A 16,571-nucleotide genomic window follows, 5' to 3' on the forward strand; every position below is an offset into this window, starting at 1 on the left:
AAGCCCAACAACATTGACGTTGATGGGTTTGTCTTGTCAGTTTTAAGATATGAAAGTCAAAATTAGATTTTAAGTAAGCCTTTTTACTGATGTCTTGCTGTAGCTGGACTGGAGATCATTTCTCTGCTCGTTGGTAGAGTCTAAAACAACAATCGTTTCGGGAGCATGCAAGTCCAGGTGAACATTTGTAATTTTTTTTTTCCTCAGAGAAAAAGCTTTCATAAGCAGGTGTTCAAAGAGCAGTGAGCTCAAGCCCATGCTGCACAAGGAAGCATCTCCAAACACAGCCACGGCTGGTTTAAATCTGACCTACAGGAGGCATGCATTTGCAAGTAGCGGGTTACACATGCAGGGTGAATTCTTAAAGCACATCTGTTGTTTAATTCACACTCCTCTCTCGGTTATCTCTGAATGCTGGTTAGTTTTTTCTGCCGCATGCAGTGTGAGAGTGTCTCTCCTACTCTACCTAATCTTGCCCAGCTGATTCTTGGCTCTGGACAGAGGCTGAAGTGCGATGAAGTCGTCACCTATAGCCACACGGTTGGTGTACATCTACAGAACACACAGAAGGTCAGTAAAGAGAAGGAAAAGTCACATGTACAGTTATACACTCTCAAGACCACAATCCGCTCACCACACACATTCAGAAATGACAAAGACAGGAAACAGGAAACAAGCAGCAGACGCAGAGACAATGCAGTTGAGAACTATCGGGTGTCATCCGCAGGGCAGCATGTGCTGACGCCACTGCAGCAATAGCCAATCTACCTCAGTTACCGGCTCACACAGGGATGCAGAAACAGTGTGAATAGAAGGATTAAAAGTGAACGAAAGAAAGAAAGTTAACGCTTTAATTGCTCTGCGAAGTAGGTCACCTCTCAGACTATCCTATCCAAATAATGGCAAAAAATGCCAAAAATCATACAAAACTTAGGATAACACAAAGCCGATATATACGCCACAATCCAAACAATTGGGGTCGTCCCTCTCTTTCGGCACAAATCCAAACGGGGATCGACATTAAGCCTTGTCATGTGCTTGTCCGAGTAAAAAAATTGCTTTTCAGGAAAAAAGGTTTTGTGGTGTAAACAATTTTTTTCTGAAGAAATATTTTCATCAGTTTTGACATATATAAAATGCATATTTATAGAAATAATATTAATAGATTTTATTTATAATGGACTTTTCATTCCGAAGAATCTCAAAGTGCTAAAAGTGCTTATACATTTATACGGGTGTTTCCCGCCTAATGTTATGAAATATAAGCTTAATTTTTCATTTCAAATTCTTAAATATGATCAATAAATAAAATTTAAACAATGAGACACTACAGGACTGTTACCAATCATTGTTTTAAATACGTGTGCGCGCTGCACAAATCTCAACAGCCGAGCTATCGTTCGTGCATTATACATATTGAAGTTCAACAAAGCTTTGAACTTCACTCAAAACTGGGTTTGAAATGCAACCAGTTGTCAGTGGTACTCCATCGCAGCCCTACGCAAAACAGTAACCTAAATTCAACCCTAAAATTCATGAACTTATAGTTTCACTACAAAAATGTATTTAACTTCCCTGATATATAAGCTAGTCTGCACTGCTTGGTTTAAACCGGCAGCAGTGTTTTTGTCAGTAACACAACAGAAATACAAGCACACAATCAAAGTTTATGCCTTTAAGTCCCTGATATACCTCAAGTAAAATCTGAGAATGAACAGGTGTGCCGTCATCTCAAACAAAAACTCAAAAACATTTTGGTTTTGGCCAGGTTGTTTGGTGGTTCAAGAAAGCCTTCTTTGAGGTGGAAATCTTTAAAGGTTAATTTCTTTCGCTCAGTCTGTTGAGGTCAGACATAGGGTTGGGAATTGAAGGCTTGTTATAAAAGAAACATTTTGATTTCTCTTATCGATTCCTTAGTGTGTATTTTAATGTCTTTAAACCATTTAAGCACAAGAAGACTCGCACACTGCTTTCTGTGCTGATCACACGTCCAAAACGTGCACACAGCCGCCTCTCATACTGAGTCTTTTTGCACTTGAACGGAAAAATGCACACAAAAGTGTGTCAAATTTTCCTTGTAAACAGTCAGTTATGTCTTAATGAACGTAAACAGTTAACAAAGAAAGCACGTGTGTATCAGTATATAGGATCCGTGCAGGTCTTAAAGTGACAGCAGCCTAATATTCCTGCTGCCGTCTCTATAATAACGTCTATCAAACAACAAAAGACTAAGAGAAAATTCACTCGCTAACTTTTGGAACTACATTTGTAATGTATATTTTATTCATGAAGCTCAGAGTTATTTTACATTTGATTACAGCTTCTGTACCTGAATACCTGAAAATCTTAACAGTTTATTTCAGTCATGCATCTTTGTTTAATTGTATTTTTTTTTGTTCTAGGTAACACTACAAAAAGGTTTCATTAGTTAATGTATTAACAAACATAAATTCACCATGAGCAGTTAATTTGTCACTATTTGCTAAACTTTGTTAATGTTAGTTAATATAAATCCAGCTGTTCAAGTTTTGATCATGTTCATTCAGTGCATTAATTAATGTTAACAAGATTTTAATAAAGTATTTGTAAATGCTGAAATTAACAAAGATAAATAAATGCTTTATACGTGCAGTTCATTATTAGTTCATGTTAACTAATGAACCTTATTGTAAAGTGTTACCTTGTTCTTTTTTTTAATTATAGAGTGTTAACTTGTCTAAAATAAATGCTTGAAAATTATATTAGTTAGGCTAATATGGTATTTTTAAACCATAGGCAAAAGCATAGCCAGTTGATTTTTGTTCATGGTATTCAGCTACAAAGAAATGTTTTGCAATAAGTGGAATAAATGTGCATTATGTTTTTTTCACCTTATGGAAATGATAAGCAGAATCTGAATTTGGATTCAGAATCGTTAAAATTAAAACGATACCCAACCCTAGTCAGACACGAGTAAATACTGGACCAAACCTATCCACATCTCTATGATCAGATGTTCGTAAACACTATACTGTCAAACTTTTTCAAACTTTGGTTCACTTCTGATTGAAGAACAAAGTGTCTATCGGGGTCACCAGAATAATTTAGCAGACTGGAACCCCAGCAGGCTACGTGCCATTGTGTTAATATTTAACTTTTTTAAGTAGTTTAGTTTTTGCTGTGGTACCAGAGAATCATGGGATATCCCTGAAATTGGTATGCACTACTAAAATGGTAGTATTGTGGTAATCCTGGTCTCACTTAAATGAGGAATTGTGTCACTTAAATGAGGAACTTTAACATCCTCTTTTTTCCAAAATGTTCACACAAATACTTATTTACAGTCAGTAACCACTAAAAATAAGCATGACGCCGCACCCTCCCTTTATTTAATCTCATTATTCAACCAGACAAGATGCATTGCACTTCCAGAGTCCAGATGTTAATAAGTGTGTAAGATGCTGGTGCTGAACTGGTGCAGTATGATCTGAGTGAGTTTGTGAGTGAGTTCAAGTGAAGCTGGTGAGAATTCATGCGGTGACGTGAGCCACATGCTTTACTGCTCCATCAGTCAGCTTAGGAAGCATAAATCGAGCACAGTATTCGCATCTCTCACTCCATCCGAATCCGTGTTTGAAAAGCGCCCCTCACCTGAGATTTCTGCGTGCTGGTTGGGTGCAGGTGCCTGTAAAAGACTTTCTTGATGACATCCGGAAACAGGCAGGTGATGACGATGATGATGATAGCAAACCAGGCCGAGCCGCTGGACAGCAGCTGAACGAAGACGAAGTACATGTCCTGCGTGTGAAGGAATGGCCTAATGGGGGGGTGGAAAGAGAACATCCATTAGACTCCAATTAGTTGTTATCAACAAGAGTTTGATGCTAGTGCTGTCAAATATCCAAATAATGAGCAAACGGGCAACGGTTTGAGAGGTAGAGCCAAATATTGAGCACAACATCTCGACAAAAATCCAAAGTACATTGCTGCTGGTCATGTGGGACCGGATCCAATGTCAAAGAGCAAACGGTTATCACCAGCAAATCAACACAATTCAATAAACACTGTTTAGAAGGGAAAACAACCAATTCAGACAATGTTCTTGGCCTCCACTTTCTCACACAGGACACAAAAGAAGTTTCGCGGCACTTCTTTCAAGCAGCAACTTGAGTCGTTCTACATTACTGTGCATGGATTAAAAAAATTAATAATACGTTATTTCCAACAGATGTAAGATTTTAGATTATGAATATAAATGTCAAAATGTTGTGCATAAATGACGTTTTTTAAAACGGTGTGTCAAGTTATAGCAAGTGCAACTTTAAAAACGCTTGTTTTGAGACCCAGCTCTCATTTACTCTCAATAAACTTCTATCTATCTATTTGCATGCCACTGTGCTGCGTCTCGTCTTTAAAAAAAAAAAAACCCGTAGACATCTGTAGCTCTCTACTGTTGCCAGTGGAGAGGTTTCAACAAACTGTCATTGATTCAAAGTGCTGATGCGATGATAAAAACTGTTCAGCAAAAAATGTAGAACCTGTCTAGGTCAATTTGTGCTCACCGCGGCTGATACTTTGGCATTTTTTTTAAATGATCAGCCCCAGTGGTTGTCCGTTTGGACGAGGTGTCACAAAGCAGAACTATATTTTTGATGGTGCATGAACTTTTATTTGGAAAGCTGAAAGATATTCACCTGTGACCAGCTCGTCAATGCGTGTGTGTGCATGTCTGTGGATATATACACCGATCAGGCATAACATTATGACCTAATATTGTGTTGGTCCCACTTTTGCTGCCAAAACAGACCTGACCTGTCGAGACATGGACTCCACTAGACCCCTGAAGGTGCGCTGTGCTATCTGGCACCAAGATGTTAGCAGCAGATCCTTTGAGTCCTGTAAGTCGAAGGGTGGGGCCTCCACGAATCTGACTTGTTTGTTCAGCACATCCCACAGATGCTCGATTGGATTGGATTGAGGCCAAGTCAACACCTCAAACTCGTTCTTGTGCTCCTCAAACCATTCCTGAAGCATTTGTGCTTTGTGTCAGAAGCATTATCTGCTGGAAGAGCCACAGCCACCAGAATACCGTTTCCATGAAAGGCTGAACATGGTCTCAGCAATGCTTAGGTAGGTGGAGCGTGTCAAAGTAACATCCACATGGATGTTTCCAAGGTTTCCCAGCAGAACATTGCCCAAAGCATCCCGCCGGCTCGCCTCCTTCCCATAGTGCATCCTGGGGCCATGTGTTCCCCAGGTAAGCCACACACACACACCCGGCCATCCACGTGATGTAAGAAAACGTGATTCCTCAGACCAGGCCATCTTCTTCCATTGCTCCAGGGTCCAGTTCTGATGCTCACGTGCCACTGTTGGTGCTTTCGGCGGGGTCAGGGGTCAGTCCTGTTTCACCCTGACTGGTCAGCGGCTATGCCGCCCCATACGCAACAAACTGAGATGCTCTGTGTATTCTGACCGCTTTCTATCAGAACCAGCATTAACTTCTGGAGCAGTTTGAGCTCCAGTAGCTCGTCTGTTTGATCGGACCACACGGGCCAGCCTTCGCTCCCCACGTGCATCAATGAGCCTTGGCCGCCCATGACCCTGTGGCCGGTTCTCCACTGGTCCTTCCTTGGAGCACTTTTGATAGATACTGACCACTGCAGACCGGGAACAGCCCACAAGAGCTGCAGTTTTGGAGATGCTCTGACCCAGTCCTCTAGACATCACAATCTGGCCCTTGTCAAACTCGCTCAAATCCTTACACTTGCCCATTTTTCCCGCTTCTAACACATCAACTTTGAGGATAAAATGTTCACTTGCTGCCTAATATATCCCACCCAATAACAGGAGCTGAGATCGAGATAATCAGTGTTTATTTCACCTGTCAGTAGTCATAATGTTATGCCCAAACAAAAACTTGTTAGATGCGATTAACTGATTTGACAGCACTAATACGGCCACCTTGCTCTCTAAGATATCAGCATCCGCCATCAAAAAAATCAATATCAGCTGACCACTATTAATAATTGTTCACAATTTACAAATTTAATTAAATAGATTGAAGGGATTTGTGTGGTGTACATTACCAGTTATAATGCAATGTTGTAACCGAATATTAAGGATTGGTGGTTATGCTAACTCACATTTGTTGACCACTAATCTGAATAATGTGAAAGACCCATAATGCCTATGATACTTTAGATATAAGGTTGGAAAACATGTTTATTGATTAACCTTTTCAAATGAAATTAAAAAAAGCACAAAATTACAGTTAAGTGACACCATTGCATGAGAATAACCTAAACGTTATGGGAAAACACTGGCATACAGTACCAGATGATGCCGCCATAAAACAAGGAGAAGATGAAGTAGAAGGCGATGGAGCCCCATGTGACGAAGTGATTCATCCACGTCCAGAAATGCGTCTCTAAGGCCAGCTGCAGAGAGAACGGTGCAAATGAAGCTCACGTGTCATTTACAAACCCATCTACGTGGCATTTACCAATGACTTACCTTCAGCGTTACCGTAATAACCATCACAGTGAATACTAAAGTGCCGAACGTCCAGTTTCCGAACATCTGCAAGAAACAAACACAGATCTTAAAGATGGTATCAAAAGATTAGTTGATGCTGATGCACTCTTAAAACTAAATATCTGGAGGGTTTCAATTCATCCAAAATGAAGCTTGTCATAAATCATGCTCCATCGCTTTATATCAGAGAGAGATTCCGGCTCGTCGGAAGCGCTCCCAAGTCGTAATTGAGGATGGCAGTGCATCAAAAGAATACAGATCAGAGCCACTCTGGCTAAACCGAACCACAGAGACAGCTGGTCATTAAAAAAGGACACATGCATCAACTGGAATCCAGTCAACTCTTACCAGTTGCCTGTTAGCTCGCAAAATCTGAGAGCATGCACAGCAGGAAAGAGAAAGAGATAAGCAGAAAAAGAGAGAGAATATGGATAAGTAGTAAAAGCCAACATCCACGGACACCTAACAGTACAAATGTGCCAAATAACGGTGTAATCAGTTTGAGGATTGATGCTTTGTGTCTGTAAGCTGGAGTTAAATCAATAGGCACCGAGGCTGAGTAACGGTTATTAACGTCAAAGTGCATTCATTACCTCAAGCGCTTCTTAGTTTATTAATTCAGATAGCATCTCTGAGGTCTATACATAATGCTGTGTGGAGGATTTCAAAGACATCCATGCTAGCAACCTGAGAGTAGAGCCACGGACACACATGAGGTGCAATGACAGAACAAGACAGGCGGACGAGGAGGAGATGGAGATGGAGATGGAGAGATTAAGCCGACCTGTCCGTTTCCCATCAGCGTGGTGTCTTCTCCCATCAGGATGTAGGAGCCGAAGAAGAAGACGAAGGCGTGGCAGAAGCCCAGGAAGGTCCAGTACAAAAAGGTTTTGAAGGACAGCTGGGAATTTTTACTGATGTCTCTGATGAAGGGAGAGAATATTACACATCTTGACAAGTGGAGAAAATAAAGGCTCAAATTACAGGCCACATTCAATTCAAACTAACCCTATGTACTGCACAAAAAGAGCAGAAATGTTTTCTAAGGGCTGTTATTGCTAAATTAAAACAGTTTACGTCAAATTAAATTGAGCTGAAATAAAATAAATATTAATTTCAGATGAAAACCCTAAACGAAAATGTTGCCGTAGGAACAAACTGAAATAAAAATCAAGTTAGTTGAAGTACTAAACTGTTATTTTATTATAATATTTTTAGTCATTGAAAAACTACTACTTTTATGTCAATATTTTGAATTAGATTTTATTTTTATGTTTCCTGTTTTCATTTAAAATTTTAAGTCTTAGAAATTGTATTACTTTTTATGTGTATGTACTTTTTATTATGCTTTAGTTATTTTAGTGCTTCAACTTTAAACGGAAATGATAAACTAGCTGAATTATTTGTTTTAAACGTTCATTTTATTTCAAGTTATGATTTTTTATTTTTATTTCAGGAGGTGGGGGTATAGTTAAAGATAATAACCCTGGTATTAATTTTACTTAGCTAAATTAATAAAATAAATAATATTATAAAATGTATACACACACACAAAATACATATGCATGCATTCATACATACTATATATATATATATATATACACACACACAAATGATTATTTCCAATGGGAAAATTTCACACAACAAGGAAAGTTTTTTTTTTAATTAATAAATAAATTGATATATTTAAATATCCAAAATATGTTCTTGTCAAATACAACGTAAATCAAGTACATTTATATGCCACCTAAAGGTTTTTTTATATGCGCCTAGAGGGTTAATCCGAGTATAATTGACTAAAATGAATGAATATGACATGATAAAGAAAAGAAAGATAAACGATCACTTGAACAAAACTGGAACTGCCCTTTATAATATTACACACTTTACTTAAGCACTTGTTAAGAGGCAGATTTTTTTGTAATAAACTGGGCTGTTTGGTTTAAATGTTATGGACCACTGATTTAAAAATCTGGTGTTCACTAATCATTTCACCTAAATAAAAAAAATATGAATTTTTTGTATTATTTTGGGGATGTTCAAGTAAAAAGTATCAGATTTCTTCTGAGTGGTGCTGCCGTGTGTGCGGTTGTACCTGTAAAGTGCTGGTTTGCTCTGCAGGACATGCGGATGCACCAGCTGCTCAAACAGACTGTACACCAGTATGGGCAGAGAGGTGAAGCAGATATTATACAGCGTCAGATACACGCTGTCATAAAGAGTCTGCGAGAACAAGAGCACATGTCAAACACCTCTGAGAAATCACACACAAAGATCTTAATCTAAACCAACATTTGAAAGGCAGTCAGATTAGACAGAAAAGGCAGTCTGAGCAAAGAATGATGTGTGTGATAAAGATGAATCATTTCTCTTCAGAGAAACTGTGACTGATGCTAGGCTGTTGTGGGAGGATGCTAGGGTGTGTCTCTGCTAGATGGATTGGTTTTTTAGCGTTGTTATGCGTTTAACAGAGCAACATTCATTCAGTAGTGAAATTTCACACACAAAAAAAGTCACACAGCGAATCCGCATGAACCTGTTGTGAAATCTGTATGGGACATTTTTTGTCATCACACAAAAACAAAACAAAAACAACTAATAAGTAAGGGTTAATGTCCACCCAGCCTGTTGTTATCGCAGAATAAACCCCGACAGTGATCAGGACCCCGACGCGAAGCGGAGCATCACTCTTTCGGGGTTTATTCTGCGATAACAACCGGCTGGGTGGACATTATCCCGCTTATTACACGGCTACTAGTCTCAAATAAATTAGACACAAAATATTGTCTCGAGATTAAATATTTTATTAGCTCTTACGCAAAGCTTCCGCGAAGAAAAACAGTTCCAACCTGCTTTAAGCCTTTATTGCTGAAGATTTGCCATATGCCCTTGCTAAATGTTGACAATGAATGCTGAAAGGGTTAGTTCACCACAAAAATGAAACCAAGCCTATGATTTACTCACCCTCAATAGGTGTATATGACATTCTTCTTTCAGACAAATACAATTAGAGTTATATTTAAAAAGTCCAGGCTAACGTTAATCCCAGCAGTAGTTGTAGTTGTGTTTGAAGTCCATAAAAAAACGCAGCTGTCCGTCAAATAACATGCTCCACACGACTCCGATGGGTTAATAGAGCTTCTGATTCGAATCGATGCGTTTGTGTAAGAAAAATATCCATATTAAAAACGTTATAAAGGAAACCTGCCTTGAAGTCTTCCATTGTAACCCACGGCTGTTTAAGCCACAAGATGGCGATTGACCAATCAGAATCAAGTATTTCACAGAGCCGTGTAATAATAATAAATAAATAAATAAATCACAATATCACATTCCTGAACAGCGGAAAATGTGACTGCACCCTAAGTGATGCTGTGTGCAGTTAATCAATGGTAACCTAGGCGGTTACTAGGGAGTTGCTATGGGGTTTCTTCAACGTTGTGGTTGGTCAAAAGATCCTAAACGTTGATATTCAGGTCTCTTCATCTGTGGGATTTAAGTTTACAATTTATCGTCCTTCAGTCGAAAACTGAATCAAACTGCTTAAAACCTTCCTGCAGCTCAAGCACTAGAACACCAAAGTCACGGCTTTGACTCCCAAGCAATGCATGCTTTGAATAAAACCCTACATATAAGCAGCAGTAGTAATAATGATGCTTGCCTTAGTAAAGATGCAATCACATTTACCATGTTTCTGCAAAAATCCAGTCATTTCAATAGAAATTCATGCGATCCGGAATTTCGCATGAGAGTGATAGATTTCCCAACACAGAAATCGTAACGGGAGTAAATTGGTCACACAGATTCACTAATGTGACCGCAGCTTAACCCTCAGGTTGTGTTTGGGTCATTTTGACCCGGAGAGGATTTTCTTTTTCTAGGGGGTATATAAAAGGGATATATTACCCTAAAATTATAAAGATCCTATGATTTACTCACACATGAAGTCATTCTAGGAGTATATGGCATTTTTCTTCCAGACGAATACAATCAGAGTTAAAATAAACATATCCTGGCTCTTCCAAGCTTTATTATGACAGTGAATAGGAGATTTTAAAGCCCAAAAAAGCTCATCCAGCCATCATAAAAATACTCCATACAGCACCAGGGGTTAATAAAGGCCTTCTGAAAGCCTATAGTAAGAATTATATCCATTATTATAACTTTATAAACTATAATCACTGGATTCTGGTAATGGCTGCACGCGTTTACACCTTCCGGCGGAAGAGTGATCTCTGACCTGAAACACCAATCACGAATTAGAGTCTAATACGAGAAGCTTTAAAGAGAAGAGTTTGTTGTTTGAACCACGGGAGGCATATACTCTCACCTGAGCTCACGCTACTCCAGCAACATACGTCATCGCTTCAGAAGGCCTTTATTAACCCCTGGAGCCATGTGGATTATTTTTTATGATAGATGGATGAACTTTGTTGGGCTCACCCCCCATTCACTGCCATTATAAAGCTTATTTTAATATAACTCTGATTGTGTTTGGCTGAAAGAAGAAAGTCATTTACACCTAGGATGACTTGAGGGCGAGTCAATCATGGGATCATTTTTATTTTCCTTCAACATTATTGCACTGGACTAAAACTTACTGACTTTAACTACTTCTCTTTTTTTTTATTTTCCCCACCTTGTTACAAAAACAAGGGTCAAAACTAACCAGCCTAAAAAATAAATTGCTTATAAAATGTCTCATTACTCTACATGTTGGATTCAATCTTTTTGTCAACTTGCTTTCTTTCAATTAGGACAGATTTTATATTTATTTGTGAAATATGTCTCATTGATCTGCACTGATATTGGTAAAAAAAAAAGAAAGAAGAAAAGACAATCAATTGAAAATGAATGTGGCAGAGAAAAAATAAAAAGCATTTAGTGTTCATGTTCACATATTTACATGTGTGCTTGCAAAGATAAAGGCCTCGGACCTGTGTGTACATTGATACATTTGCGCACAAACTATTTTGAGTATTACAGGCTTTCTTTATAACAGAGATTAACTTTATCCTCAGATCATTGAGGCCTATAATCAATCAGATTTAAAAAGATATACAAAATCTGTCCTAATTGAAAGAAAACACACTGACAAAAAGTAAACAAAAGGAGTAGCAGGGTTTTAAACAGCACAAGTGTTATTAAAGCTACACTGTGTAACTTTTTTAGTTTATTCTTAGCTAAAAACACTTAGTTCTTTCAAAAATATATGTGCTCATTAATGTATATTTACTTCTTGCAAGTAATAAAGTATTCTGGTAAGTTTATAATATGCCATTGAAAACACATACAGGTGAGGGGTTCGAATGCCGGTCGCCATGTTGCTCCTCCATCTTGAAAGTACATTAGCCAAAGAGGGACATACCCGTAAATTCAAGCTTCGCCTTTCGCGGTTTAACACTCGATGGCACCGTGTCGAATGTGAAGAGGGGGATTGCCATGCTAATCTTGGACTGAATAGGCCACCGTAGGCGTTAAAACGAAATCAGAATTGAGAGGAACAGAAACTATTATTCCCTGGATGGTCATATACCTTTACACCGATAGATGGGGGAAAATATCACACAGTGGAGCTTTAAGGAAAGTACCACGACATAACATCAAGAGACACTTACTTGCTGTGAGAACAAACAGAAGAACTGGTATAAAAACTGGGGCGTGATAAAGCACACATTCTACAAGAAGAGAAAACAAAGAGCGTTATACAAGCGCAAATCTCCAACCCAAAGCAACACAAAGGGCTTCCACTCTGAGAAAACGTACCTTGTAGAAAAAGTATTGCACAAGGGTTGCTATTCTAACGTAGTAGAAATGGCCGTGTACAAGCAGCAATTTGGCGAGGAATTTGAACCTCGCGATTGCATAGTCGCTGTTTCGTACAGCTTGTCTTCCTTCTTTGCCCATGATTCCTGTGTGGAGTTTAACTCTGTTAGCCTGATTGAATTTTTTGCACTAACATCTGAATTGCAGGTGGAATTGCACCTACCAATACCAACGTGAGCCTCTTGGATCATGCTGACATCATTGGCCCCATCTCCGATGGCTAATGTAATGGGCTTCTCTGGGGAAGTCTTCAACAGTCTCACCACCTGCCAAACACACAGTCTGAGCCATTAACACCAGCGCTTTGAAAACAACAGCGCAGTGTGGGGCAATTACACGTACTGGTGTGTGTGACCTCTGGCCTGAAACCTGAACAGACATCCACAAGAAGGGGTAAGGTAACTCACCTTGGCTTTTTGGAGAGGTGCCATTCTGCAGCAGAGCACGGCCGAGCAGTTCTTACACACCTCCATGAAGAGTTTCTCATGTTCCCGCAGAGCCAGAGAAAGACTCGCCCCGTCTACCACCAGCCCGTGCTGGATCACATGATCCTCTTTGATCCTGTACAAACATAGTGAAGGGTGGATTATGAAATACACTTCCGCTTCAATGTACCCATCTATATGTAAGGAATAATTGACTCTGGGCCGTTGAATTATTAAAAAAATAATGCAGACCCGAGGTGGTGATGCGGGTGTGCAGTATTTTTCTAATAATTGAACGGCCCAGAGTCAATTATTCCGCTTGTACTACGGTTTACCACACCTCAAGACATTGATGCGATGATATATTTAATGGGATTTGTCCGGTTTTTGTACTAAAATCGCTAGTGTGAGTGGGACTCCGCGTCTCATCCAAAGGCTCTTTTGCTAGTTCCGAAATGTCATTTTAAAGCTGGTAACGGAGGCTTGAGCTGTTAAAACTGCAGCATTCTACTGCAGTTATTACAGACGTTTCACACCGCAAACGTGATCAGCGCGTACTTTTTTCGCCGCCCACGTTAATCAATGAGTGCATTCACACCGGGAGCAGGAGCAGCACGTGAGCGTCAAGCAGGAACGTCGCGTGAGCAGCAGTGAAGCGGGGGTTTCGGCGGCGAGCCTATTTTTGCTGCGCTGCTGACGCTCAATTAAAGTGAAAGCACACTTTTAAAGGACAAAATAAATATGATTTCACACAAAAAGTGCTTAAAATGCACACAAAAAGTGCTTAAAATGCACACAAAAAGTGCTTAAAATGCACACAAAAAGTGCTTAAAATGCACACAAAAGCACGTGTGGTGTATTTGAACAATAACTGGAGTATGTCAGAAAAGACAACGAAGAATAAAAAATATCTGTTGAAGATTTACCAATTTAAACTTGTTTTAATTATTCAATTTGGGTGAAAGTATTGTTATGATTATAAAAAATAAAGTACACGAGCCAGAAAATATGATAAACTTTCTTTTAGTTTAGTGTAACACTCAGACAGATAGCAGCTGCAGTCACGGTGTAAAGTGAAAGCACACTTTTGATGGACAAAATAAATATAATATCACACAAAAAGCGCTCAAAATGCACACAAGAAGCACGTGTGGTGTGTATTAACAATAATAACTGGATGTCATTAAAGAAAACAAAGAATAAAAAATATCTGTGGAAGATTTACCTTTACACTTGTTTTAATTATTCAGTTTGGGTGAAAGTATGGTTATGATTATAAAAAGTAAAGTAAACTAGCCAGAAAATATGATAAACTTTCTTTTAGTTTAGTATGTAGGCCTAACTACTCTAGTGTGGGAGCTGCTGCTGTGCAGCTGTACAAACGCTTCCAGTGTGAATACTCTCGCACGTCTGCAGCTGCAGTGACGGTGTAGTTACGCTGACGTGCAGCTCATGCACTGCTCACGCTTGAGGTGTGAAACAGGCGTTAACCTCTTAACCTGCGGCCCTGAATTTTCTGAAAAAGACATACCCACATAAAAATATCCGTAGCTAAATTCATAGTCTAAATTCATAAATCTGGTCTTATTTTAAACTACACTTGAAATATTGTTACACAAGAGTCATAATAACTCAAAATAGTATAGGAACAGAGTAAAACAAGGGGAAATATGCATGTAACGTTTTTGTAACGCACGTTTTTTTGTTTTAATGATGAGATTTTAATGTAAATGGCCTGACAATAACCTAAACGCCTTTAACCTAAAAGCCTTTAAGTTGCTTTATGCTGTTTTTTTTAGTCCTGTATTAGTCCCGTTATTACAGTTAACTATGCGAAGTGATATGGAACTGTAATGCGTTTTCCAGAAAATAATTGCGCACCTCAGAACGTTCATCAGCCAATCAGATTCAAGCATTCAACGGCCCCATAATATAAATCCAAATTAAATTAATAATCAAAGCCTTAATCGATATGTTTATCCTCCTTTATTATTATTAAGATTTTTAATGATTCGTTCCAGTTATGATTTTGCTTAAGAGAACCCCTGATGGTTTCTTGTTTTCTAAAGTGTGTATTTGGTCTCTTAGTGGTGTCTGAGGACCAAGAGATGTGTGTTGTGTTGCTACACTTGATAGCAGAACTTGTCGTGTGTTTGGATTTTGGATGTATCACACACCCTTAACATGCCAGGAGTGCAGAAACAGTGTTTGCTTACTTAGCCCGGCTTCCAGATATGAAATATGGATTTGTCTTTCATTTAATTTAATATATTTTATTCATTTTATATGTCCTTTTACTGAAACACTAAAGAGTCAAGATGAATATTGCCTGTACTAATGTCTGTACCTCTCACTCAGAGAAAGCACATGTTATCAGTATGTTTTGGGTTAAAACTGGAGCTTAATCAGCTCCAACCTTGGAGAGACTGTGTATCTGTGTGTGTGCGCAATATTCTGTGTAGCAGATCAGTGTTGAGAATGGTGTACAATGGGCACCCTAAGAGATGGGTGGACTTGTTGTTCTGGGCAAGCTGGCGCCTGCTCCAGATCTGCAAGGTCACTAGGCCTAATTTCGGAGTGAAAGAGTCAACAAAGCCCCTTTCACACTGCGATTCTGGCAAATACACGGATAATGCGACCCGGAATTTGTTCCCGGGCCGCTAGATTTGGTCCATTCACACTGCCAGCGAAATACCATAATATGTGCGCTTTCACACACAACCCGTAACGGTCCCGGGTCGAGTTGGCACGTGACATCCTGATGTGACGTATAATGGCGAGTGATCTCAGCTTCAGCGCGGAGAGTAAGGAGCTCCGTGGTCTCGACATGTGTCCAGTTTGCACACATTTCTGCTTGTTTAATTTTAGTTTCTTTTGTATACGAACACTCTCTGCGTTTAAAACTCCGACTAGCTCTTCTGGCACTGCAGGGTTATATTATTGAAAAAACAAGCTCTAGGAGTCGCACGATAACTACTTACACGTTGCGGCATTAGTTTCGGCTTTTGTTCACACAGCACTCGTCCTGGGTCAAATACCGCAATATTACTAGGTCCCCGACCCGGGTCGAATTCGGTAATCAATGCCGGGACGTGGTTGCTTTCACACAGAAGGCGACCCGGCAATGTTCCGGGAATATTGCGGGTCCGACGTGCAGTGTGAAAGGGGCTCAAGTGATTTATGGAGACGTGCATCTGATTTACTGACAATGCGTGAAAATGTACCATAACTGTGCTTTTTCTCTGAGCCAGAATTATCAGAATAATTCAACTTGTAGTAATGACGTGTATAAACCTTGAAAACAGTGTAACTGTATGTATGACATGACGAGATGAGTAGAGAGGGAGCGCGGCCTACGAACTCTTTGTGAGACCTGAAGCTGGCTTCTGCTGATGAAACTGCAAACTATTCTTCAGCAAATTTCTCTTTACTTAATTGCACTCCTGACTCTTGGTCTTCACTAGTGGTCTTGGTTCATAAACTGTTAACCTCTAACAATAGGAACGCCATCATACTCATCTCAAATGCACCAACAAAACAATTCTCTATCAAGCCTTTAAATGGTCACATTTTTTAGTTGCCCTGCTAAATTTAAATCACTTGCACCACCACAAAAAACGATAAATAATTTAAATAGTTATTGTTGCTGAGCTCTACATAAACTATATTGCCAATGGGTTTGGGACGTCTGCCTTAATATGCACATGGACTTTAATGCCATCCCATTCTTAATCTGTAGGGTTTAATATGGAGTTGGCCTTTAGCAGCTATAACAGATTCAACTCTTGTCCTTTCCTCAAGGTT

General features: G+C 39.3%; 1 protein-coding gene across 6 annotated transcripts in view; it reads right to left on the reverse strand.

Moving 5' to 3' along the window:
* The window catches only part of atp11b (ATPase phospholipid transporting 11B), a 103,718-nt gene that overhangs the window by 19,321 nt on the left and 67,826 nt on the right, over window positions 1–16,571 (reverse strand). For 2 of the 6 annotated variants that reach the window (XM_067416378.1, XM_067416380.1), the window contains exons 20-30: window positions 12,750–12,903; window positions 12,506–12,608; window positions 12,283–12,428; window positions 12,135–12,194; window positions 8,612–8,739; window positions 7,301–7,439; window positions 6,865–6,888; window positions 6,496–6,561; window positions 6,316–6,419; window positions 3,631–3,796; window positions 467–552 (exon numbers count right to left, since the gene is read on the reverse strand). In XM_067416378.1, coding sequence (XP_067272479.1) covers window positions 467–552; window positions 3,631–3,796; window positions 6,316–6,419; window positions 6,496–6,561; window positions 6,865–6,888; window positions 7,301–7,439; window positions 8,612–8,739; window positions 12,135–12,194; window positions 12,283–12,428; window positions 12,506–12,608; window positions 12,750–12,903 — 1,176 coding nt within the window. The remainder of the gene's footprint in view (window positions 1–466; window positions 553–3,630; window positions 3,797–6,315; window positions 6,420–6,495; window positions 6,562–6,864; window positions 6,889–7,300; window positions 7,440–8,611; window positions 8,740–12,134; window positions 12,195–12,282; window positions 12,429–12,505; window positions 12,609–12,749; window positions 12,904–16,571) is intronic. The other 4 variants (XM_067416374.1, XM_067416375.1, XM_067416376.1 and 1 more) reach the window with 2 other exon arrangements.

Source organism: Pseudorasbora parva, chromosome 14 (assembly GCF_024679245.1).
Source record: "Pseudorasbora parva isolate DD20220531a chromosome 14, ASM2467924v1, whole genome shotgun sequence".
Lineage (NCBI taxonomy): Eukaryota > Metazoa > Chordata > Actinopteri > Cypriniformes > Gobionidae > Pseudorasbora > Pseudorasbora parva.